This window comes from Cibotium barometz, chromosome 18, assembly GCF_041138505.1.
Source record: "Cibotium barometz isolate CiBa-2024 chromosome 18, ASM4113850v1, whole genome shotgun sequence".
NCBI classification, from domain to species: domain Eukaryota; kingdom Viridiplantae; phylum Streptophyta; class Polypodiopsida; order Cyatheales; family Cibotiaceae; genus Cibotium; species Cibotium barometz.
In genome coordinates this window covers 20,168,692-20,191,924 of record NC_141063.1, presented here as the reverse complement: position 1 = coordinate 20,191,924, position 23,233 = coordinate 20,168,692, and the positions used below count along the sequence as shown (strand labels likewise).

The window sequence follows — 23,233 nt, the reverse complement described above, 5'->3', positions numbered from 1 at the left end:
AGATGAAATGAAATGAAATGTTATATTAACGTCTTCAAAAGGCCATAATGACCTATGAGACCAAAAGTTACATCATGGTGGATCTGATACAATGTCCGGATAAAAAAACCCAAAAAATTAAAAATAAAGATGATACTACTGGCACCTAGCAAATGAAACTGGAAATGGAAGGTAAACAAAAACCCTTATAGGGTGTGAATATAGTGAGAGAGAGAGAGAGAGAGAGAGAGAGAGAGAGAGAGAGAGAGAGAGAGAGAGAGAGAAATGAAATGTTATATTAACGTCTTCAAAAGGCCATAATGACCTATGAGACCAAAAGTTACATCATGGTGGATCTGATACAATGTCTGGATAAAAAAACCCAGAAAATGAAAAATAAAGATGATACTACTGGCACCTAGAAAATGAAACTGGAACTGGAATATAGTGAGGGGAGGGTAATGCAAAGCTATATGCATGGAGTATACTATCATGATATGCAACCTAGCTAGCTCCATCTTGTACCATAGTGGGGGTATAAAATGGTATACATCAATGAAGGGGGTGTCCACAGCTCCTTGAAGAACATGCCTGGGTCTGCTCTCGAGCGAGCGAGTCGCTTCTTCGCACCCTCTCTGTGAAACTGAGCTCTAATCTCTGTTATCTCTCTTTGGTATAGGCGTGGTGTTCAAAAGCCAGGTGTCCTCTGTCTCCTTCGGGCTCTGAGTGTCTCTGCTCTCTGGTGAGTAATTCGCTGTTGTGTAGGGGCTGGGAGTGGGATGGATCTCTGAAAAAATGTAGTAATCTGTGTCTACAACAGGTGAAAATGAGACGAAAAGGATTACATCATGTCCATGAAATACATCATCATGGGTACTAAAATGAAAGAAAATGAGAAAGCTTAAATGCTAAAGCTGAGATGCTAGGTCTGATCCATGAACAAAGAGCATAAGGGACTCATATGATGAGAGAGAGAAAAGAGAAAAAGAAAAATATATTAAGCGTCTGCTAGAGAACCAATGGGCCTATGAGACGAAAAGGATTACATCATGTCCATGAAATACATCATCATGGGTACTAAAATGAAAGAAAATGAGAAAGCTTAAATGCTAAAGCTGAGATGCTAGGTCTGATCCATGAACAAAGAGCATAAGGGACTCATATGATGAGAGAGAGAAAAGAGAAAAAGAAAAATATATTAAGCGTCTGCTAGAGAACCAATGGGCCTATGAGAGAGAGAGAGAGAGAGAGAGAGAGAGAGAGAGAGAGAGAGAGATGAAATGATATATTAACTTCTTCAGAAGGCCAAAATGACCTATGAGACCAAAAAGGTTACAACAATTGGTGGATCTGATACAATGTCTGTGTAAGAAAAGCTAAAAGCAACTAAACAACTAACTGAAACTGAAACAACTATGAGGAAAAGTATGGTACTAGGAGCTCCTAATGGATAACTTTTGGGAGGAAAACTCCAGCAACAAAGGTAAGCATCATACACATCATTATCCAAAGATGTCGCTCATCGGTCGATGGCGGATATCCTCAATGTCCTCCATGGTGAGTACTTTGACTGGACATCTCCCATGCCGTGCTAGCATGGTCCTGATCCTCTGTTGTAGTCTCCGTCGATGTTGAGATGGGCCTCTCATCTTGGGGCGCCTGGACCGCCCCAGCTCTATAGCCCGATCAATCAGTGTACCTCTGGTGCGGCTATACTCTGGGGCTATCTGCAATGCCTGCTGGCCTGACTGCTCAATCTCTGGTCGAAAGAAGTCTGTAATCTGGCTCTGTAGGTGTCTCTCGCTCTCTGATCCCCTCCCTCTCAAGAGACCCTCTCTATGTCTACGAAGCTCCAGCAAGTATAATCCGAGGCATCTCTGATCCTGGTATCTCATGACTCTAGCAAGTGGTCCGAAACCCTCTCTAAACAGGCAGTGAAAAGGGCCTCGTATCTCATAATATATTGGACAGTGACATATGTAATGTAACTCTGTCTCTGGCTCCATCTGGCACAGCTGACAAATCCTGGCCTCAGCTGGTACTCCTCTGAATCTGCGAGTCTCAATCTCTAGCTGGTGTGAGGATGTGCGCATCTGACCAATAGCACACCGTACCCCATGAGAAAGATGAGTATCCATGTAGCTGGGTCTAATCACAAACCCATCCTGCGTGAGCTGGAGAAATAGAAAGCCATCTTCGTACCAAGCTCGTGTGTCGGCTGTATCCATGTCCTCCTAGTGTCCAGCTGAATCAAGTCTTGCCTGATAAGTCTGGTAATCTCTGCCCGTGTGAGAGAGAGGGAGGGTGCATCCAAGGAGTACTGAAATGGAGGTAGCCTGTCCATACTAAAGCCATGCAGCTGGAACCAAGCTGTCATCTGTGCATACCAACATGATCCGTCTCCCTGTGATGCCAACTGTCGTGAAGACTCCAGGGCTAAGCGAGCATATCTGTCTCTAGGGAGAGCCCAAGTGCTATGTATAAAGGAGACTGATCGAGTGAGTGCCTCTACTACCAATGGGGGGGGCATGAATAAAGTGCTCTGCTACCAAACCATCAAGATCATATGCTCTCCCAGTCCTCATCCTGTCTGTCATGGCCCTGTGAAAATGGAACAGTACAAGTGTGGGCATGGTGGTTGCAGAGTCAGAATATTTTATGATTCACATGGGGAGTGCCCGGACAGAGTTTAAGATGTGTGGACATCCCTAGGTGTGAAGGGGGGAACTAAAAACATTAAACTTTAATGTTTAATAAAGTTTGCCCCTAGGCCTTAGTGGCCCTAGGAACTTATTAAAGTTTGGGGCCCTAGGGATTACTTTGGGGGAGGAGTGTTTCTCTTTCCTCTCTCTCTCTCTTCCCTTTTTGGGGAGTCGTGTAGCAAAAGTGGAGAGTTTCTCTAGCGCATGAAGAGAAGTGTGGAAAAGCACAAGGAAGTTGCAGGCGGCTGCTGTACATGTGTTCTTGCTGCTGCTTTTCTGTAAACTGAGTGTTGAAGAAGGCTGTACAACAGCCGTACACCTCTGTACAACTGCTGCACTGTTGCTGCAGGCGGCGACGAGCTGGGGAACAGAAGCTGCTACAACAGGCGACTGGTCAACAGAGGGCAGCAGGTTCCTCCTTAGGTGTCCTGGCACTTCACTTAGGGACCGCTTCGTCGGCCCTCACCCATCATACTGGAGGCCGTACAGCCCTGTACGACAGCCGTACAGTGTACGGACAGGGCTGACGCAAGCTTTTCAGAGTTCAGTAGCTGCAGGCGGCGCTTGTCAGGTGGCTGGACAGACCTGAATACTCTGATTCAGGTTGGTACAGGAGTGGACAGCAGGCTGTTTGTGCAAGTACAACTCCTGGCACGTATCCCGAGGCGGTACAGACGGGTACTGTGCTGATTTTCAGATCTGTATTTTTCAAGGACAGCATAAGAGTGAACATCAGGAGGAGGATACAGGCAAGTACAAGCACACGTGTGAAGCAGGGTTGTGGATACAAGTGCCTGCAAGTACAGATTGGTGCTGTTGCTTCCTCCAGTGTTGTTTCACGAGCTGAACTTGGTAAGCTCTGTTTCTGTTCATCTATCTCTCTTTCTACTGCTTGATGTCTGTTGCAGATATGTGTTATATGGCCCCTTGTGAGAGGAGGGGTATGGCAGATTGACAAGGGTTGAGACAGAGACTGGACAGCACATGTATGTTTGAGCTGAGAAGATGTATCATGCACTTGAGTTATGCCAGATGTATGCCCATGGCTGGCCTGCTTAGTGATCTTGGCTGATCAGAGGGAGGCACAGTGTGTTGTTTGAAGACACAGATCTGTGTGCATAGATCCTCTGTGCTGAGAAGGATTTGTGGGCCGTCAGATTGGACTTACAGGTGTAAACTCTTGGCTGGTCTTTGTGTTGTACTCAGCCATTCATTTTATTATAATTGAATAAAGAAATACCGCAAGGGGCGCCAAGCTTTGGGGCCAACAGGTGTCGCTGTGTTTTCAGATTTGGGCACTCTAGCTCCAATCTGTGTTTTGTTTCTCATCTAGACTACAAGTGGACGGGTGATTGCTTCTACCGCACTCTGGTTTTCTATCAGAGGCCGGTTTCACTGTCAATAGCTTTCCTTACCATCTCAGCAGTAAAGAAAGCACATGTCTCTGGGCATGGCTCCGATGGGTCAAGCAGGGGCGGCTGTCCTGGTGCTGTGTACAGGGATGCTGCATACTCACCCCAAATCTCTGTGGAGGTAATGGCTGGTGATGGTGAATGCTCATGGAATAGTCTCATGCCTCGCCTTAGTCCTGACTCATAAATAACTGATACAAATCCCTCTCTAACTGAGCAAGATAAGCCCTCTTCTTCCGTCGCACTAGGCGCCGGAAGGTAATCCGTGAGTGTCTGTGAGTGGTAACACCCATGAGCACCCCTCTCTGTAATCTGATCCTCATCTCTCTACACTCCTCATGATACCAACTGTTCTGGGCCATGTTCCCAAATCGTCTCCGTGTAGGCTGACTATGGGGATATGCCTCTGATGATGCAGCATGAAGCGTCTCTATCAATATCTGAGTGAGCTCATCTAATTGTCGTCCCGGCTCCTCGGCACATAAGCGTCTTTATATCTCATCTGTGTACACGGTGTCAGTCTCCCTTGTAAAGGTATAACGAGTGTGTGTGGAGACGTGTCCCAATGGAGCGGTGCTGAACTGAAATGTGAGAGTGAAGGACAAGATAGCATGATCCACTGCTATTCCAACTGGCCTAGTGCCTACCATAAAATCTTGAAAAGAGGGAATGAGACTGGGCTGAGCCATAACATAGTCCACTGTACTAGCACCATGCCGATGTGGAAAGCTAGTGAAACCGCCCGATGTCGGGAATCTCTGTAGGCCATTCAGGGAGGCCAATCCATGTGCAGTCCCCATGTCTATCAAATACCGCCCATACACTGTATGTTCCTCATTCTGTGAGATTCTAGATAGGCCCATATCCTTGACGTGAAGCTCCCTCAACATCTCCTCTGAGGTATCATAAAATACTGTCTGGTTATGGGTGGTCCTGGCATTGAAGTCCCCCAGGAGAATGATGTCACCATCCCTGGAGAACTCCCAAATGTCATCATCCAAAATAGAAAAGGGAGGCTGCCCGCTAGGTGATGCATACACTGATGTACTAGGAGCAAAATAGCATTTAGCAATGTAGAGATATCTGCCCGTCTCTGCCTTCAGTCTAACCCACATGTACCTAGCCTGCTCATCTCTGCGGACTATATGTATCAGTGGCTGTAGCTCCTCTCTAAACAATACTGCCACTCCTCCTGAGCCCCGTCCTCTATGCTCTGAACGAGTCTCTTGTCTACAAGCTGTCTCCCATCGGTATCTACTAACATGTGGCATGGACTGTCCAGGAGCCTGATGCGTCTCACAGTAGAAGATGATGTCCCTCCCAGTGAAACTATCCTCAAAAGCCCCTACATCAAGGTGTAGAGATCCATTACAATTCCAAGTAGCAACATTGAGTGTAGTCCCATAGGTCTCGTGCCGTCATGAAGAGCGCCTCTCCATAATCACCACTCTACCATCTCTATAGAAGGCCACTTTCCCTTTCTCTCGGGCTGCCCTTATCTCGGGCATAACTTCTTTCATGTGGGCAAGCTGCGAGAGTGTGAGGTCATCTCCAAGAAATATTCCCGTCTTCTTGAGTGTAGGACGTCTCTTCAAGAAGTCCTTCTTCGCTTCCATGGAGGGAAAACGAATGATAAGTGCTCTCTCCTTAGAAGATTCGCCACTACCTTCTCTCTTCTTTCCCACTCTCCATGCCTTTGTGTGCGTGGCTTCAATGCCCATCATAGAGAAGAGCTCCTTGGTTTCCCCTTCCGCATCATCACGGTCTTTTAGACCGGACACTCGTACATGTAAGGCCCGGGTCTTCCTCCTTTGCTCCTCTTCAAGGGTCATGTTGATGATGGTGGGAGTGGGGATGGGTGGCGATTCTTTACCTTTCCCTTTCTTGGCGACCTCGATCCATTTCTCCGCCTCTTCCATCTTCTTTTGTGTCTTTGTGATCACCTCCACCCATGAAGATGTCCTCTCTTTATGTTGCTGCTCCTCCTCTCGAATGATCCTCATTTGTTCCTTGATGGTATTCAGCTCTTCAATAAAGGAAGGCTGAAATTTTCCATCCTCAAGCTTGCTTTTTGAAGTGGCTTCCAACTCCTTTTTGAGGGCTGAGATTTCAGCCGCTTGACTTTTAGCATGCAATTTGGCCTCCAATAGTTCCTCCTTTAAGGCTGAAATCTCAGCCTCTTGCTTGGAAGATCTCTCTTCGAGCTCTTGGATTTTGTCAAATCCCTTCTCGAGTTTGGAGAGGCGGTTTATGATTGCGGCAACAGAAGAGTCGACCATCTTCTTGTTTTCTTTGATAATTGTGCCGAGCTTGTCCTCCACCTTCACGAGCTCCTCTTTAAACCCGGTCTTGGCCATGACTTTTTGTAGAACTTCCCACAGCCAATGGACTGAAAATTAATCCATGACACCAGCGCGAAACAGCAGCAACAGGGAGGGGGGGGTTTTCAAGTCATGTAGGGGAAAGGGAAAGAGAGGAGATTCAGCAGAGAGAGAGAGAGTTATGTTGCTGCCTTGGGGGCCTGAGGAAGGGTGGGTGGGAGACGCGAGGACGAGGAGGCGGAGGCAGGCAGCGGGAGAGAGAGCGAAGAGTGGGGGGGGGGGGTGTAGGCAGGCAGGCAGCGGGGGAGAGAGCGAAGTGGGGGGGGGGCAAAGGGGGGCATAGGTAGACAGGCAGCGAAGGGGGGGGGCGAAGGGCAGGCAGCGGGGACAGGCAGCGAAGGGGGGGGCGCAGGCAGGCAGCGGGAGAGAGAGCGAAGAGGGGACAGGCAGCGAAGGGGGGGGCGAAGGGCAGGCAGCGGGGGCAGGCAGCGAGGGGGGGGGGCAGGCAGCAAAGGGGGGGGCGCAGGCAGGCAGCGGGAGAGAGAGAGAGGGAGAAATGTAGATACATATATATGTATGTACATATTTGTACTTATATATATGTACATATATGTACATTTATATACGTGTGTGTGTGTGTGTGTGTGTGTGTGTGTGTGTGTGTGTGTACACACACAGACATATATGTGTGTCTGTATATAGCTATATACACGTATATGGATTTTCAATGAGCTGATTGATGACTAATTCTGATCACATATTATGCTATCAGGGAACCTTTGCAGAGGGATCTTTGGGAGAACTTGAAGTCTCTCTTTTCCCAGGGCTCTTTGCAGAAGCAGGATGCCTTTTTGGCCCTTGATTTATCTGCAGAGTTTCTTCTTTTTTCCTATATTATTAAAGAAGATTATTATGTTGAGAATCGAATGCAAGGTTTTGATATCTGCCGTGAGATAGAGTTTTGGGATGTTTTGAAGTCTGGACTGGTAATTCTTTGAAGCTTTTTGTTCTCATGTCACATTTAAGAATCAAACCATGAGAGAGCTTGCACATCAATGGGAGTGATTTGTTCTATCTATGAAATGGGCAAATTTCACATGTTTTAAGTGGTTTCGGTTGTGCTGTGTTAGGTGGATGATGATCCACTCACAAGAAAGCGAGCAATGCACATTCTCAGAGAAGTGCTGAAAGCAGGATTGGCTTGTAAAAATAGCGCGAGTCAGGAGTTGACAGATTGGAAAGGACTGCAGAGTAATCCCTCGATGAGTTCCTTGACGAAGCGAGAAAGATATGCAGACATGGAGGCAAGATCCTTAGGTTTATGGGATCGTGAGATGGAGCTCTGGAAGGCTTTTGTCCTATTGTATGATATGCTAGAAGAGTATGGGACACACCTTGTTGACGCAGCTTGGAATCATCAGGTATGGAATATCCTTATATGGTGATAAGTTGGTCTATTCCAATTTTAGAGCACTAATTAACAGCCAAGCATGTGACTGAAAAATCACATGCACCAACTAAGATGGTTTTACCACATCATAGTGTAAATTACTGTGGTATCAGTCACCTGTGGCGTAGTTTCCTTGTTGTGTCTTTCTACAGTAGAATTTATTGAGACAGTTACTGGTGGTCCTGCACGTATGTAAGTGAAGGCTTTGTAGCTGATGGTATGCTTTCATCATAAAGAGAAAGAACCAACAGATCCGTTTTATAACTGCTGTAGACTCTAGATCTTTCTTATTTATGGTGGAAAGGATTGGATTGGGATGTTTCCCCTCAAAAAAGGAGGTTGTTTCTCTCCCCAAAAGGAACCTTGTATTAAGTATAGCGCAACGTAACAAAATTAAGAATAAACCAATTCCTCGAAAGATAGTCCCTGCTGCCAGAGCCAGTCCAGAATTTGATAATGCCAAATGATCCCAATAGTGCAGAGAGAGAGAGAAAGAAAGAAAAAAAGGTTCTATCAATGTCTACTAAAGACCCAATGGCGTCTATGATACCAAAAAGTGTTACATATGTTCTATATGTGAACTGAAGACTGTGAGAGCCATGGAAGAACTGAAAAGGAAATGAATTAATGGAAAAGACACCAATTTGGGTATACATCCAGAGAGCAGATGATTATCCTGTGATCCGTCTTCAGCCAGAACTAATCTCAGCGTAGAAAGAGGGTCATGAGAATGAGAGAGAGAGAGAAAGAAGAAAGAAAGAAAGATTTATTAACGTCTTCCAAAAGACCGAACTCGGCCTATGACACAAATCGGTGTACCTGCATGGGGTATCCTTGTCATCCCAACGAAATGAAAAAGTACTCAACTAAAAAGCTGAATCTGGGTGTGCAATAAGTACAATGAGTGGGGGAGGGGATGGAGCTCTACTACTAGGAGAATGCAAAGCTATATGCATGGAGTATACAATCATGATATGCAACCTAGCTAGCTCCATCCTGTACCATACTGGGGGTATAAAATGGTATACATCAATAAAGGGGGTGTCCACAGCTCCCTGAAGAACATGCCTGGGTGTGCTCTGAAGTGAGCTAGTCGCTCCGCACCCTCTGTGAAACTGAGCTCTGATCTCTGTCATCTCTCTCTCATATAGGCGTGGTGTCCGAAAGCCAGGTGTCCTCTGTCTCCTGCGGGCTCTGAGTGTCTCCGCTCTCTGGAGAGTAATTCCCTGCCGTGTAGGGGCTGGGAGTGGGATGGATCTCTGAAAAAATGTAGTAATCTGTCTGTCGTCCCCCCCTGGAGCTCTCTGAGCCTGTAATGATGTCTCTCTGTGACGTTGTATGTCTAGAATGAATCTCCCCAGTATGCGTTGGTCTGGTGCCCCAAAGATCTGGCGTAGGGAATGTGGCTCTCTGAATAAAATGGGATATCTCTCTCTGATGGCTGTATATGCTCTGCATCTGCATACATAATGCTCCTCACTCTCCACCTCCTGTCAGCACAATCTGCATACCCTCTCCTCTCGGGGGATCCGTGCTGCACTGCGAGTCTCAATCTGCAATCCATGTGATGAAACTCTAAGCTGACCAATAGCCATTCGGGAGCCGTGTGGTAAAAAGCCCTCCATGTATCTAGGCCTCTCTATAAATCCATCATCAGTGATACTCATGAAGTGATCTCTGTAGTATAGCATCTTCGGTGGAAGAGGCTGTGTAGGCGATATCCATGTCTCTCGTGTATAGAGCCGCCATAGGTCCTGTCTCAATACTCTGTTCCTCTCACTATGAGAGAGACGGATATGTGGTGCATCCTTGTCATACTGGAATGGTGGTAGATGATCCATGTCTAGGCCATGCTGTGAGAACCAATGTGGGACCTGTGCATACCATGATCCTCTGTCTCCTGCCTATGAGACCAAAACTGAGAGTACATCTGAAGTTGGTGTCTCATCAAAGAGAACAACTAAATGAGACTAAAAAGTACAATAAACTGATTGTCTTAGAGTTATAAGAACAGAATTGTAAAACTCCGAGATGATACTGAGTAATAAATACTGGAAAATGTATATTAGGTAGATCCATGTGTGCTGATCAGTTGAAGTGTTGCCCTCTCCTTAGATCAAATATCCATGGGGCTGTCTAGAATGGAGAGGTTGTAGAAGCGAGGTAGGCGCCTCCGATGCCGAGCAATAATGGCTCTGATCTGGCACGATTGTGAGGATGCCGTGGTCGGGATCTTGGTGGGCGACGAGCACGACATAAGATGGAGTCTATCAGTGATGACTCCCTGGGAGCGTGGTCGGTGCCCTGATGGCCCAATGGAGGAGGTATCATGAGGTGTGTGGGCTGGGTTGCTGGTGCTAGTGCCGGTGCCGGTGCCGGTGCCGAAGAAATCTGTCAGGGTCCTCTATCTAGGTACACCATGGCTCGGTCTCCTGTCTGCCAAGAGGGTCTCTCTAAGTCTCCTGAGCTCAAGTAGGAACAATCCCAGGCATCTCTGATCCTCAAACTCCATGACCTTGCGTAACGGCCCAAAACCCTCTCGGAAGAGACAGTGATATCTCCCTCGGATCTCATAATAGACTGTACATCGGCAAATGTGGTGCTCCTCTGTCTCTGCCTCCCGGTAGCATAACTGACAAATGCCGTCATCCAAGACCTGATGCACATATCGCCGTCTCAATCTGCAGCAGCTGGTGTGATGAGGTTCGGATCTGTCCAATGGCACAACGTATCCCATGTGATAGGTGTACATCCATGTACGCCGGGCGGGTGATAGAATCATCTGGTGTGAGAGGTGGAGAAAATGGCTCTTGTAATGAGTCATTTTCGTGCCTAAGGGCTCAAGGGGACTAGTCCATGTCCTCTCTGTGTCCACTCTGATGATATCCATCCTGATCATGCGGTTTTGCTCTGAGCGGGTGAGATTAAAAAATGGACAATCCAGATTGTACTGAATGGGTGGTAGTGCCTCTATCCGCAAACCATGATCTCATCTGAGCGTACCAGCAATGAGTATCTCCATCCTCTGCCAACTGTATGGATGAGGTCAATGCCAATCGGGAGTACCTGTGTTGAGGGAGCTCCCATACCCGTTGTAAAAAGGTAACTACTTGGAATAGGGCCTCGGTCACTATTGGTGCGGCACCCAGCTCAGCTGGAACAATCTCATGTGGTACTGATGATTTGCTCCGAATCATGCAGGCAATCATCATAATCAGTGGTCTCTCCATTTGCCTTCATCCCTCATCCGTCCTCTCTGAGATTTGTGATGTATGTTGGGCTCCCAAATTGGAGCTCTGTACAGGAGGGTCAGTGTGACAAGCGTATCAAATAGCCACAATTTGGTGCGCGGCTCCTGAAACACTATGTGTGCACACTGCCTCTCAAGTGCCCCCAAGGCTGTATGCCCTCGAGTTAATCTAGCTGCCGTTGCCTCCTTCAGGGAGAAACACGGTCTTGTGAAAGTAACTCCCAAGTAGACATATGACCTGACGTACTCAACCGGCTCCCCTCAGAAAGTGAACTGAGGCTCTGATCTCGTCACCCATGTCTGTGTGGTGTTAAACACCATAACCTTGGTTTTCCCAAGGTTCACTGTTAGATCTCTATCCACACAGAAAGCCTGTAATGCATCCAGGTGTCTCTGTGATCCCTCTGGAGAGTCTGAGATTAGAACAATATCATCAGCATACAACAAGATGGGTATCAACATCCCTGCCAGGCATGCCCCTGGGCCTCCCAATCTGACTACATAATCGGAGACCACATCAATGTACAGTCCAAAGAGGGTGGGCGATAGCGGGCATCATTGCTTCACCCATATCGTGCTGGTCACCATATCGGAAAGTCCGCCTGGAGCTCGGACTCTACCTGTCACAGACTCATACAAAGCATATACCCCCCACTGTATATCCTCGGGTACCGCAATGTCATGCAATCTGTGCATAAGCCTAGCATGTGGTACGGTATCGAAGGCTTTGCGGAAGTCTCACAAAGCAGCAGTATATCCTTCTCTTCTATGCCTTGCCCTCTTCAATAAGTGCCCGAAGTGTCAGTATGTGATCCAAGGTAGTAAATCCTCTCCTGAAGCCGGCCTGTCCATGTGCTCGATGACCATGCCTCTCTGCCCAGCGGCTCAACTTCGACTCCAATATAGAGCCATATAGTTTGGCCAAGTAATGACCAATCAAGATCGTCCTGTAATTGCTTGGTACCATGGGGTCCCCACTCTTAAAGAGTGGTACAATGATATGCTCTGTCCAGCTTGTCGGGAAACCCTCACAAATGGCATGATTAAACACATGTACGATGAGCGGAGCCAAAGTGTTGCGTGCATATAAGAAATGCTCTCCAACTAGGCTCATCATGATCCTGTGCCTTTCCCTTAGTAACGTGTCTATTGCATCTAGCACCATCCGCATAGTAAAAAAGGTCTGCTAGCCGGTCTATCTCCTAGTGGAGGGGGGGTGGGGGGCTGTCTTGGTGCATCATATAGCTCTCTGGCATAAGTATGCCATGCCTCAGGTGCAGTAATCGGAGTACCAGGCTGTCTCTCCTGAAACATCTTCCATGCCCTCTTGCTGTCCTTCCCCAAGAAGAGTTGGTAGATCTCCTCTAGCTTAGCCAGGTAGGCTCGTTTCTTCCTCCGCACAAGGCGGCAAAAGATCATCCTGGCCTGTCTATGCGTGTGAGTCCCTATGGCAATCTCACGCTGTAGCTGTGCTCGTGTCTCACGACACTCCTCATCATACCAACTGTTCTGTGAGGTGGAAGGGATCATAGTGCAGGGAAACACATATGAGGGGGATGCATGTAGTACACCTGCCAATCCTCTCGTGATCTCGTCCAGAGGGCTATGTGGGTCTAAAGCAAACAAGCCATCAGATACTGCATCTCGGTAAACGCCAACTGGCTCACGTGTAAACTGATATCTCCGGTACCTAGGTAGATGAGTGGCTGGCCCATCTCTTGGGGATCTACGTACTAGTGTGACACTCAGGTATGCATGATTGGGTGCTATGCCAATGGGCCGAATGGAAATTGTGAAACCCCGCACATCAGGTATCAATGAAGGAGATCCCATCAAGTAGTCCACTATGCTCGCTCCCCCTTTATAGTTCCAGTGTGTGAGAGCATTTGATCCTTGCCATCTTGATAGGCCATTGTATATGACCAACCCATGTGCACTCCCGAGTGTGAGAAAATGCATGCCATAATCTGTAATCTCCCCCTCATCTTGTGTGATCTCTGCAACCCTACATCCTTTCCGTGATCTCCCGGTACATAGCCTCTTGAGTATCATACAGATCTGTCTACTGTGTGCCTGTACATGCATTAAAGTCTCCCAATAGTAATATGTCTCCCATGCTGGCAAACCTCATGATATTATCATATACTGGCATATAGGGCGACTCTCTTGATGGAGCAAACCTGGAGTGGGCTGGGGGAAAGTAGCATACCACCACATATAGCTCACAAAGCCCCCCTCTGCATATTCGGACCCACATGTACCTCGCATCCGCATCTCTATGTACCACATGTATTTTGTCACGAAGCTCCTCCCTCCTGAAAAGTATTGCCACTCCTCCAGATCCTCTGGTACCTTCCATTCTGCGTGGTTGAGGGTGGAACACTGATTCCCATCTATAACCCTGCACGTCAGGAAGCCTCTTGTTTGTGCACTGATGGGTCTCCGTGTACATAGCAAATATCACCGTGTCTGAAAGTATCCTGCATCTGATCTAAGGGCTCCATTGCAATTCCACACCGTGAATTGCAAGGTCCCATAGGCCGCGCACCATCAAGCGGGCCTTCTCTCCGTAATGATGACTCGGCCATCTCTGTATACCGCCCATTTCCCCTCTTTCCTTGCCTCAAGCACACGCGGCATGTGTTCCTTCTGGTGTGCTATCTGTGCAGGTGTTAGGTCCTCATCCAAAGTAGAAGGCCATTTTCGTCCCCAGTGGATGACTAGGTGAACTCCATGTCCTTTGAGTATCCAGTCTGACAATGTCCTTCTTGATAACCTTGTTCCGCTTTGTGCGGCTGAGAGCAAATGACGGGGCCTCTATGCTGTACTGGAAGGGGGGGAGTGCCTCCATCTGCATACTGTGCATGCCAAACCAGGTGCCTACCTGTGCATACTAGCACTCTGTATCTCCCTCAAGTGTCAACTGTCTCGAGGACTCCAGGGCTAGCCAGAGGTATCTATCAAGTGGAAGCTCTCATAGCCTATGCGAGTATGTCACTGTCTGGAATAGAGCCTCTGTCACTATCGGTGCAGCCCCCTATCTCTTCCCGCACAATCTCATGTGGCACTGATGGTTTACTCCTGATCATGCGTGAGAGCATCGCCACTAGGGGCCTCTCCATCGGCTTCCACCCATCATATACCTCCTTTGTATCTGTCTCGGCCGGCTCTCTCCTCTGTCTCCTCCTGTGGTATAAGCTAGGACCCCAGATGGGGGCACCATATAGTAGTGCAGGTGTAACTAGAGTATCAAATAGCCAAAGATTCGTCCTCGGCTCCTGAAATTGTATCTGTGAGCATTGCCTCTCTAGCGAGCCAAGGGCTGCATATCCCCTCATCAATCTAGCTTCGGCCGCCTTCCGCATCGAGAACTGAGGTCGAGCAAAAGTGATCCCAAGGTATACATATGAGATAACATACTCCACGGGCTCTCCACTGTATGTAAACTGTCTTGCAGATCTAGTTATCCACTATGAGGAGGTGTTAAAGATCATGACCTTGGTCTTTCCAAGGTTCACAGTAAGGTCCGCCAGCGAGTGACCAATCATAATGGTGTTGTAGTTAGTGGGCAAGCTCGGATCTCCAGACTTGAGTACCGGCACAATCGTGGAAGTACTCCAAGTCCTAGGAAACCCCTCACACATGGGTCTTAAACATCAGAGCTAGCAAGTCTGCAATCATATCTCTAGCATGTATGAAATGCTCGGCTACAATGCCCTCATGATCCTGTGCCCTCCCTGTATGCAATCTGTCGATGGCCTTCCTCACCATCTCTGCTTTTAAAAAGGTAGAAGTGGGTGGATAGGGCTCTGGAGGGTTCGGTAGTGGTGGCCGCTTTGGTATTGTGTAGAGGGTGGCTGCATACTCGCCCCATGTATCTAGAGAGGTAATGGCCAGAGGCGGGGGGTGCTCTCTAAGCAATCTCCAGGCCACCCCAGAATCCTGACTCAAAAACAACCGATACATGTCTCTCTCCAGCCCAGCTAAGAATGCTCTCTTCTTCCGCCGAATGAGGCGTCGGAAGATGATGCGTGGCTGTCTATATGTAGTAACACGTGTGGCCACCTCTCTCTATAGCTGAGCTCTGAGCTCCCTACACGTCTTGGGGCATACTCCCAAGACGTGGTCGTACTGTGGGCTGCGTGTGTGGGAAGGCCGTCGTTGCAGCTGTATGTAAAGCCTCTATCAGGATCTGTGTGAGCTCTGCTAATGGCCTCTGTGGATCCTCTGCACTCAACAAGTTGTAGATCTCTAGATTGTATACTCCATCAGTCTCTCTACAGAAGGTATATCTGGGGTGATACGAGGACTGCCCAACCTGGCGGGTATTGTAGTGGAAATCTACCATAAAGGAGAGAAGTTCATGATCCACCGTAACTCCGATGGGCCTGGGGCCAATTGAAAAATCCTAGATACTCGGGATGAAGGCTGGCGAGGCTAAAACATAATCCACTGTGCTGGCCCCATGTTTGTGTGGAAAGCAGAGAGAGAGAGAGAGAGAGAGAGAGAGAGAGAGAGAGAGTCTACTTATGACCCACGGGCCTATGAGACCAAAGTGATACAATAATGTCCATGGCATATCTCATCATGGAATGGAAAATAAAACAGAAAGAAAACATAAACATAGCTATCTCATTGGGGTGATACAAAACTGTCCATGGAAACTCATCATGGAATACTAAGAAGATAGAAACATGAGAGAGAGAGAGAGAGAGAGAGAGAAAGAAAGAAAGAAAGAAAGATATATTAACGTCTACGAGAGGCCAAAGTTGGCCTATGAGACAAAAAAATAATACAACTGTGTTCTTCCGGTCATCGGAAGAAAAGAAACAAAAGAAAAAGTGTGCATGTGTCTGGATACAACTGTGAATCATCATGAATCGGTGGAGCCCATATACAAACAATATAAGGGGGGTGGGGATGTGGATGGAGTGCTAAGGCAAGATGCATCTCTATATGCTGAAGGGGTAGTACAAGCATGCTATGCAGATCTATGTCCATCCAGTGCCATAAGAGGGATATAAGATATCATACATCGCCGATGCTGAGGTGTGAATGGCATGAACATGTACCCTGAGTCTGAATGAAAGCGAGCTAGCCTCTCCTGTGTCTCCATCTGGTGTCTCATTCGGATAGCTGCTATCTCTCGGTGACGGAGTCGGGGTGCTCTATGTCCAGTCTGTCTAGGTCTCCTCCTGGCTCTCAATTCCTCTGCTCTCTGTGCGGTCACCCCACATGGTACATCAGCTGGCACTGGCATAGCTCTCTGGAAGAAATCTATGAGCGGTCACCCCACATGGTACATCAGCTGGCACTGTCTCCCACCCCTAGTGGGAGCGGGTGTCTGGAGGAGGAGTCTCTCTCGAGAACTATGAAGCTCTAGTAGTAGTCTGCCAAGCTGTCGCTGGTGCGAGGCCTCCATCAACTGATGTAGTGAAGAGTGCTCCTCAAACAATCGTGCATATCTATCTCTGACCCCCTGATGGGCTCTACATCTACATACAAAATGATCCTCAGTCTCCACCTCCTCGTGGCACAATCTGCATATCCGCTTAGCTCTGGGAACCCGTGCCGCTCTCCCAGCCTCTATCTCTAGCTGATGTGATGAGACTCGTAGCTGTCCAATAGCAACGCGAGAGCTGTGTGGCATGTATACATCCATGTACCGCGGTCGATGTATAAACCTATCCCCTGAGATGCTCATAAAGTGGTCTCTGTAATACAGCATCTTCGGTGGTAGTGGGCTCTCTGGTGCTGTCCATGTCTCCTGTATGTAGTGCTGCCATATGTCCTGTCTCATCACTCTGTTCCTCTCATTGAGAGAGAGGTAACCCCGTGGAGCAGACTGATCATACTGAAAAGGTGGCAACCGCTCAATGTCTATCCCATGATGTGAGAACCACTGTAGCATCTGTGCATACCAAGATCCAGTGTGTCCAGCCTCGGCCAGCTGTCTGGATGCCTCAAAAGCTCGGCGGGATAATCTCTCCGTGGGCATCTCCCTCATCCTGTATATAAAGGAGATCGTCTGGAACAATGCCTCCACTACCATAGGTGGTGCAGCAAACTCAGCTCGAACAATGTCGTGCGGGACGGATGGTTTGCTGCGTATCATCCTCGAGAGCATCAAGATCTGTGGTCTCTCCAGCTGTACCCATGTGGAGGCTGCAAGCCCTGGTGCCCAAACCGCTGCTGCATACATCAAGGCTGGTGTCACTAATGTATCAAAGAGCCACCCCTTCGTGCAGGGTTCTTGAAAATGTGCCTGATGACACTGACGCTCAAGGCCAGCAAGAGCTGCATACCCCCGGGTCAGAGCCATGGAGAAGCGTCCAGCTCAGCTAGTAAATGTGATGCCAAGGTAAACATAAGAGCTCACCACCTCGACCCGCCCTCCTGCTAATGTGAGAGTAGTGTGGCTCCTGACTGCATGTGAGAGTAGTGTGGCTCCTGCTAATGTGAGAGTAGTGTGGCTCCTGACTGCAGGTGAAGTGTGGAAGATCATAACCTTGGTTTTCCCAAGGTTCACTGTGAGCCCGTGCTGTGCGCAGAAGTCATCAAGAGCCACAAGGTGTCTTTGAAGCCCAACCTGCGTGTCGGATACCAAGACGATGTCATCAGCATAAAGCATAACATGGACAGTAATACCTGATAGCTCAACCCCAGAGCCTCCTCCTTGTGTGATGTAATCGACCACCTCATCAATATAGAGCCCAAAGAGTGTGGGGGAGAGCGGGCACCCCTGCTTCACACCAATGGTGCTAGCAACTGTGTCGGACAAGCCTCCTGGGCATTGGACTCTCCCAAAGACCTGCTCATATAGCCTGTATATGCCCCACATCATGTCTGAAGGTATGCCTAGTGTCTGTAGTTGTCGAAAGAGGTGCTCTCTGGGCACAGTATCAAATGCCTTGTGGAAATCCACAAAGCAACAATAGAGCCGTTGCCTCCGTGCCTTGGCCTGATCAATCAGGCACCTCAATGTAAAAATGTGGTCGATGGTCGAGAAGGCTCGACGGAAGCCTGCCTGGCCTGTTGCTCTCAATCCCCCAACCTCTGCATGAGTGCTCAGCTCTGCCTCCAAAACTGCCCCGTATAGTTTGGCCAATATATGGCCAATCATGATGGTCCTGTAGTTCCTGGGATCTAGTACATCTCCCGCTTTATGGATTGGCACAATAGTGTGCATCGTCCACTCAGCCGGAAACCCCTCTGACAGAGCTCTGTTGAAGAGATGAGCAAGAAATGGTATATTAACGTCCTCAAAAGGCCAAAATGACCTATGAGACCAAAAAGGTTACAACAATTGGTGGATTTGATACAATGTCTGTGTAAGAAAAGCTAAAACAACTAAACAACTAACTGAAACTGAAACAACAATTATGAGGAAAAGTAAGGTAATAGGAGCTCCTAATGGATAACATCTGGGAAGGAAAACTCCAGCAACAAAGGTAAGCATCATATACATCACTATCCAAAGATGTCTCTCATCGGTCGATGGCGGATATCCTTAATGTCCTCCATGATGAGTACTCTGATTGGACGTCTCCCATGCCGTGCTAGTATGGTCCTGATCCTCTCTTGTAGTCTCCGCCGGTGTCGAGATGGGCCTCTCGTCTTGGGGCCCCTGGACCACCCTAGCTCTATAGCCCGATCAATCAGTGTACCTCTGGTGCGGCTATACTCCTGGCCTTAGCTGGTACTCCTCTGAATCTACCAGTCTCAATCTCTAGCTGGTGTGAGGATGTGCGCATCTGACCAATAGCACACTGTACCCCATGAGAAAGATGAGTATCCATGTAGCTGGGTCTAATCACAAACCCATCCTCCGTGAGCTGGAGAAGATGATCTCTATAGAAAGCCATCTTCGTACGAAGCTTGTGTGTTGGCTGTATCCATGTCCTCCTATTGTCTAGCTGAGTCAAATCCTGCCTGATAAGTGTGGTAATCTCTGCCCGTGTGAGAGAGAGGGAGGGTGCATCCAGGGAGTACTGAAATGGAGGTAGCCTGCCCATACTAAAGCCATGCAGCTAGACCCAAGCTGTCATATGTGCATACCAACACGATCCGTCTCCCTGTGATGCCAACTGTCGTGAAGACTCCAGGGCTAAGCGAGCATATTTGTCTCTAGCGAGAGCCCAAGTGCTATGTATAAAGGAGATTGATCGAGTGAGTGCCTCTACTACCAATGGGGGGGCAGCCATCTCTGCACGGATAATATCATGTGGTACGGAGGCCTTGGCCCTAATCATCCGGGAAATCATAGAAACCAAGGGCCTCTCCATACATCTCCATCCATCTGTGCTACCAGCTCGGCTGTGGTGAACCACTGAGGGTCCCCATATCTCCACTCCATACAGCATGGCTGAAGTGACCAAAGTGTCAAAGAGCCAAAGCTTTGCTCGAGGTTCTTGAAACTGAACCTCCGAACACATTTCTGTTGACCAGGTGGAATACTTGAGATTGGTCGGAACCCAAGACGGTAAAGGAAGTCAGAGGATTTCTAGGATTAACCGGATGGTATAGGATCTTTATACCCAGGTATGCTTAGCGGAATCCATGTCCCTGCTAGCTGTGCTCCTCTATCACCCTCCCGCTCTACATAGTCCGAAACCTCATCCACATACATCCCAAATAAGGTGGGAGAAAGGGGGCAGCCCTGTTTCACCCCAATAGTGGAGTGAACCATCTCAGATATACCCTGAGTAGTACGTACTTGCCCCACAACTGTCCTATATAAAGCCATGATTCTTCAAATCAGCTCTGTGGGCACTCCCATCTCTTGTAGTCTGCGCATCAGTCTGGCTCTCGGTACTGTGTCAAAAGCTTTGCGAAAATCCAAAAAGCAACAATAAATCCTCCTGCCATATGATCTGCCCTCAATAATAGCTGTGAGTGTCAAGATATGGTCAAGAGTGGAGAAACCTCTTCTGAATCCTGCCTGCCCTGATGCACATATGCCCTCTCTCTTTGCCCAACTACTCAACTCCTGCTCAAGAATAGATGCACGTATGCCCTCTCTCTTTGCCCAACTACTCAACTCCTGCTCAAGCATAGATGCATATAATCTAGCCAATGTGTGACCAATCATGATGGTACGATAATTCCCAGGAAGCATGGGATCCCCTGACTTGAAGATAGGCACAATCGTGGACATATTCCAAGTCTCAAGAAAACCCTCACACATAGCTCGGTTAAACATCATAGCAATAAGCTCTGCAAGCAAATCTCTGGCATGAATAAAGTGCTCTTCTACCAAACCATCATGATCATATGCTCTCCCAGTCCTCATCCTGTCAATAGCTTTCCTTACCATCTCAGCAGTAAAGAAAGCACATGTCTCTCGGCATGGCTCCGATGGGTCTGGTAGGGTTGGCTGTCCTGGTGCTGTGTACAGGGATGCTGCGTACTCACCCCAAATCTCTATGGAGGTAATGGCTGGTGATGGTGAATGCTCATGGAATAGTCTCCATGCCTCGCCTGAGTCCTGACTCATAAATAACTGATACAAATCCCTCTCTAACAACTGAGCAAGATAAGCCCTCTTCTTCCGTCGCACTAGGCGCCGGAAGGTAATCCGTGACTGTCTGTGCGTGGTAACACCCATGAGCACCTCTCTTTGTAATCTGATCCTCATCTCTCTGCACTCCTCATCATACTAGCTGTTCTGGGGCATGTTCCCAGATCATCTCCGTGTAGGCTGGGATATGCCTATGATGCTGTAGCATGAAGCGTCTCTATCAATATCTGAGTGAGCTCATCTAATGGCCATCCCGGCTCCTCGGCACATAAGCGTCTGTATATATATCATCCGTGTACACGGTGTCAGTCTCCCTCGTAAAGGTATAACGAGTGTGTGTGGAGACCTGTCCCAATGGAGCTGTGCTGAACTGAAATGTGAGAGTGAAGGACAAGATAGCATGATCCACTGCTACTCCAACCGGCCTAGTGCCTACCATAAAATCCTGAAAAGAGGGAATGAGACTGCGCTGAGCCATAACATAGTCCACTGTACTAGCACCATGCCGATGTGGAAAGCAAGTGAAAGCGCCCACTGCCGGAATCTCTGTAGGCCATTTAGGATGGCACAATCCATGTGCAGTCCCCATGTCTATCAAATACCGCCCATACTCAGTGTGTTCCTCATCCTGTGAGAGTCTAGATAGGCCCATATCCCTAACATCAAGCTCCCTCAACATCTCCTCTATGGTATCATAAAATACTGTCTGGTTATGGGCGGTCTTGGCATTGAAGTCCCCAAGGAGAATGATGTCACCATCCCTGGAGAACTCCCAAATGTCATCATCCAAAATAGAAAAGGGAGACTGCCCTCTAGGTGATGCATACATTGATGTACTAGGAGCAAAATAGCATATAGCAATGTAGAGATATCTACCCGTCTCTGCCCTCAGTCTAACCCACATGTACCTAGCCCGCTCATCTCTAGGGACTATATGTATCAGTGGCTGCAGAGAGAGTCTACCAAAAACCCAATGGGCCTATGAGACCAAAGTGATACAAGAATGTCCATGGCATATCTCATCATGGAATGAAAAATAAAACTGAAAGAAAACATAAACATAGCTATCTCACTGGGGTGATACAAAACTGTCCATGGAAACTCATCATGGAATACTAAGAAGATAGAAACATGAGAGCAACATCAGCTCTGAGTAGATGGTATACCAATCTCCAAAATATCAACCATGGGGTTAATGAGTATGGCCAAGAGGTCTCCCTCAGCTATGTCACGTGGAAAGGTAGCTCGATGGCGGTAGAGCATGTCCTGGATCTGGAGAGCTGATGAGGTGATCGTGGCCGACGGAGGGGCGGAGGGCGTCGGGCACGCTGGAGTGCAGAGGTCGGAGGTAACTACTCTCGGGCGAGGTAGGTCCAGAGTAGTTTGTGGAGGTCCACAACATCCACTATGTCAGTGTCCACCCCCCTGGGTCCGGAAGAAACTGGTGATGGTTGGCTGGTGAGGGAGGGGGCGGGGTGGCTGGGGCTGAAGCTCTCTCAAGAAGGTGTCCCTGTGTCTGCGGAGCTCAAGCACCAAGAGGCCCAGGCAATGCTGGTCTTGGAAGTCAATGATCTTGGAGAGTGGACCAAATCCCTCGTGAAATAGACAGTGAAACCTCCCGCAGATCTCATAGTATACTAGGTAGTGGCATATGTAATGCTCCTCCGTCTCAACCTTTGTGTGGCATAGCCGACAGATCCTCTCCTCTCTGGGTCTCCGTATGAGCTTCTCGGCTCCGAAGATGCGCTCAGCTCTACTTGTCTGCGCTCTGAGGCGGGATGAAACCCGTATCTGGCCAATCGCAATCCGCATGGCATGGGACATGTGAACACTCAAGTGGCCCGGTTGTTGGATGATTCCATCCTCAGTGAGTGTGAGGAAGAGATCTCTGTAGAAGTGCATATCCGTGGGGAGCTCCGAAGGTGTGATCCATGTGCCATGTGTGTAGAGGCTGAGAAGATCTAACCGGATAACCCGATTGGTATCCTCGTGAGACAGCCGAAGAAAAGGTATATTAAGCGTCTACTAAAGACCCAATGGGCCTATGAGACCAAAGTGATACAATAATGTCCATGGCATATCTCATCATGGAATGGAAAATAAAACAGAAAGAAAACCTAAACATAGCTATCTCACTTGGGTGATACAAAACTGTCCATGGAAACTCATCATGGAAATTCTAAGAACATAGAAACATGAGAGCACCATCTGCTCTGAGAAGATGGTATATCAGTGTCCAAAATATCAAGCATGGGGCTAATGAGTATGGCCGAGAGGTCTCCTCGAGCTATGTCATGTGGAAAGGTAGGTCGATGGCGATGGAACATGTCCTGGATCTGGAGCTGATGAGGTGATCGTGGCCGAAGGAATGGTTGGAGGCATCGGGCACGCTGGAGTGAGTAGGCTTGGTTCTAGGTAACTCCTCTCGAGGGCGAGGCAAGTCTGGAGCAGTTGGTGGACGGTCCACAATATCCACTATATTGGTGTCTCTCACTTCCTGGGTTTGGAAGAAACTGGTGATGGTTGGCATGCGAGGGAGGGGGCGGGGTGGCTGGGGCCGAAGCTCTCTCAAGAAGGTGTCCCTGTGTCTGTGGAACTC

At 48.3% G+C, this 23,233-nt stretch overlaps 1 protein-coding gene across 6 annotated transcripts in view; it reads left to right on the top strand.

The window, feature by feature from the left end:
- Positions 1–23,233, top strand: part of LOC147629048 (tRNA/rRNA methyltransferase (SpoU) family protein) — a 276,989-nt gene that overhangs the window by 85,343 nt on the left and 168,413 nt on the right. For 5 of the 6 annotated variants that reach the window (XR_015267878.1, XM_086812261.1, XM_086812260.1 and 2 more), the window contains 2 exons: positions 7,187–7,400; positions 7,545–7,835. Coding sequence is in view for 5 of the 6 variants with exons in the window: in XM_086812261.1 (XP_086668387.1) it covers positions 7,187–7,400; positions 7,545–7,835 (505 nt within the window). In the remaining variant the exon portion in view is untranslated. The remainder of the gene's footprint in view (positions 1–7,186; positions 7,401–7,544; positions 7,836–23,233) is intronic. The other variant, XM_086812264.1, reaches the window with a different exon arrangement.